The sequence below is a fragment of the Eupeodes corollae genome, chromosome 3 (assembly GCF_945859685.1).
Source record: "Eupeodes corollae chromosome 3, idEupCoro1.1, whole genome shotgun sequence".
Classification (NCBI taxonomy): domain Eukaryota; kingdom Metazoa; phylum Arthropoda; class Insecta; order Diptera; family Syrphidae; genus Eupeodes; species Eupeodes corollae.
This window is the reverse complement of record NC_079149.1, coordinates 50,929,404-50,930,960: the sequence shown is the minus strand read 5'-3', so window position 1 is coordinate 50,930,960 and position 1,557 is coordinate 50,929,404. Positions and strand designations below refer to the sequence as shown.

At 27.2% G+C, this 1,557-nt stretch overlaps 1 protein-coding gene across 1 annotated transcript; it reads right to left on the bottom strand.

Annotated features, from left to right (window-relative positions):
- Positions 1 to 236: 236 nt before the first annotated feature.
- On the bottom strand, positions 237 to 1,322 carry LOC129951859 (uncharacterized). The gene is made up of 3 exons (XM_056064207.1): positions 1,198 to 1,322; positions 742 to 1,065; positions 237 to 675 (listed from the first exon to the last, which is right to left on the bottom strand). Exons 1-3 carry the CDS (start codon positions 1,240 to 1,242, stop codon positions 262 to 264), a joined length of 783 nt encoding a protein of 260 aa, XP_055920182.1. The 5' UTR covers positions 1,243 to 1,322; the 3' UTR covers positions 237 to 261.
- Between the last annotated feature and the right edge of the window lie 235 nt (positions 1,323 to 1,557).

The following is a 1,557-nucleotide window of genomic DNA, read 5'->3' as shown; positions in this document are numbered from 1 at the left end:
AAATTTAATTAAACATATTGAGTACTGTAATTATTTAAAAATTATTAAAAACGAACAACACAAATTTTCACAATCTTTTTTTTTTCAAATCAAAGGCAATTTTTTTGTTGATACAAATTTTTTTCTAGTGCATCTAGAATTCTGTTAAAATTTAAACCAAATTTAACATTTTAATTCAATTTGTTTTATAATATGATTATAGGGAACGGATTATAGCTTACAATTTCATCAGTATTTTGATTTTTACAAAAAAATCCAAGACTAGATCTCCGATTGTGTTTCTAAAGTCATGACTTTCCCGTAATTGTTCGTTTTGTATACTACTGCACTTACAAAAACAACACAAAAACAAACTCCAAAAACTATTACTGTTACACCGATAACAATTGGTGTGTTTTTATTTTGAGAGTATTCTTTACCATCGTTTTTATCTTCCGAGTCTGGTTCTTCGTCCGTATCATCTTGATTTTCGTTATGAATCTCGTCAGTACTCGACCCCTGGCATTGTTTAAGATTTTCATAAATTTCATCATTTTCACGTTTGAGTTTCTTAATAACTTTCTCAAGGCATTTCAGTTGTTTATAGTTGATTTTTTTTATTTCTTTAGAATGTTTCTTAACGAGTTCCGCATACATTTCTTCGATTTGTTCGAAATAAGCATCAACTTCTTCGGCCTGAAATTATAAATTTATAAAATTTATATATTTTATGTGGTCTATTATTGAACTATAGAAACTTACAATATCAGTCATGCATTGAAAATAGTCAAAATCATCAACAGAGCCACAATTTTCTAAGAGACTTTTAATTTTCTCCACTATTTTCTCATATTCTTCATTTTCAACTTGCATGATTGTCTTTAGTTCTGAGAGTGCAGTTTTTTGACAAATTTCAGCTTGATTTTTGGCCTTATTTGTCGAATTGTTAAATAGTGAGTAAAATACTTCAAAACAGGGAGAATTATGAACGGAAATTGGAATATTTTTGTTTCTTCTATTTATGTAGTTAACAAGATCACTTTGAGCTTTTACGGAAATGTGAGGAATTACTTGGCTCAGCGTAGTCTAGGAGCAAAGAATATTATATTTTTATATTAGATTTAAGAGATTTTTCTTAAAATTAAAAAAGGACTTTCTTGAACTTAGTTTTAAATGTTTACTAAAAACACAAACACGGGTATTTTTAAATGTTCTTACACTCAAAAAACAAAGAAACATTGCCACAAAAATACTACATTTCATAGTTTATATTAATTATTCACCAATTTTTTTTTCCAGAAATATTTTAATGTATCACTCTTCGGCAGAATTAAAGACAAACTGGAAAATGTAATTGAAACGCAATTCTACTTTTATATTGCAATCGTTTCAAGTGGAAGCATAAGAAATTAAGTGTTTTATTTACTTTAAACATTTACTGATAGTTTTTATTTAAGGAAATACCTCAAGACTTCAAGTTCAAACAGTAGTCAAATATCATTAATTAGATAGTAGTAATTAGTTTGTTGATTGTCTGCAATTTGTATTTTGCAATGTTTAATTAAGTATTGAACACTC

Coding starts and splice junctions, on each gene's coding strand:
- LOC129951859 (XM_056064207.1), bottom strand. CDS start 1,242: ATGAAATGTAGTATTTTTGTGGCAATGTTTCTTTGTTTTTTGAGT. Junction 1,066..1,197: donor TGTTTCTTTGTTTTTTGAGT/GTAAGAACATTT, acceptor CTTTGCTCCTAG/ACTACGCTGAGCCAAGTAAT. Junction 676..741: donor TTCAATGCATGACTGATATT/GTAAGTTTCTAT, acceptor TTATAATTTCAG/GCCGAAGAAGTTGATGCTTA.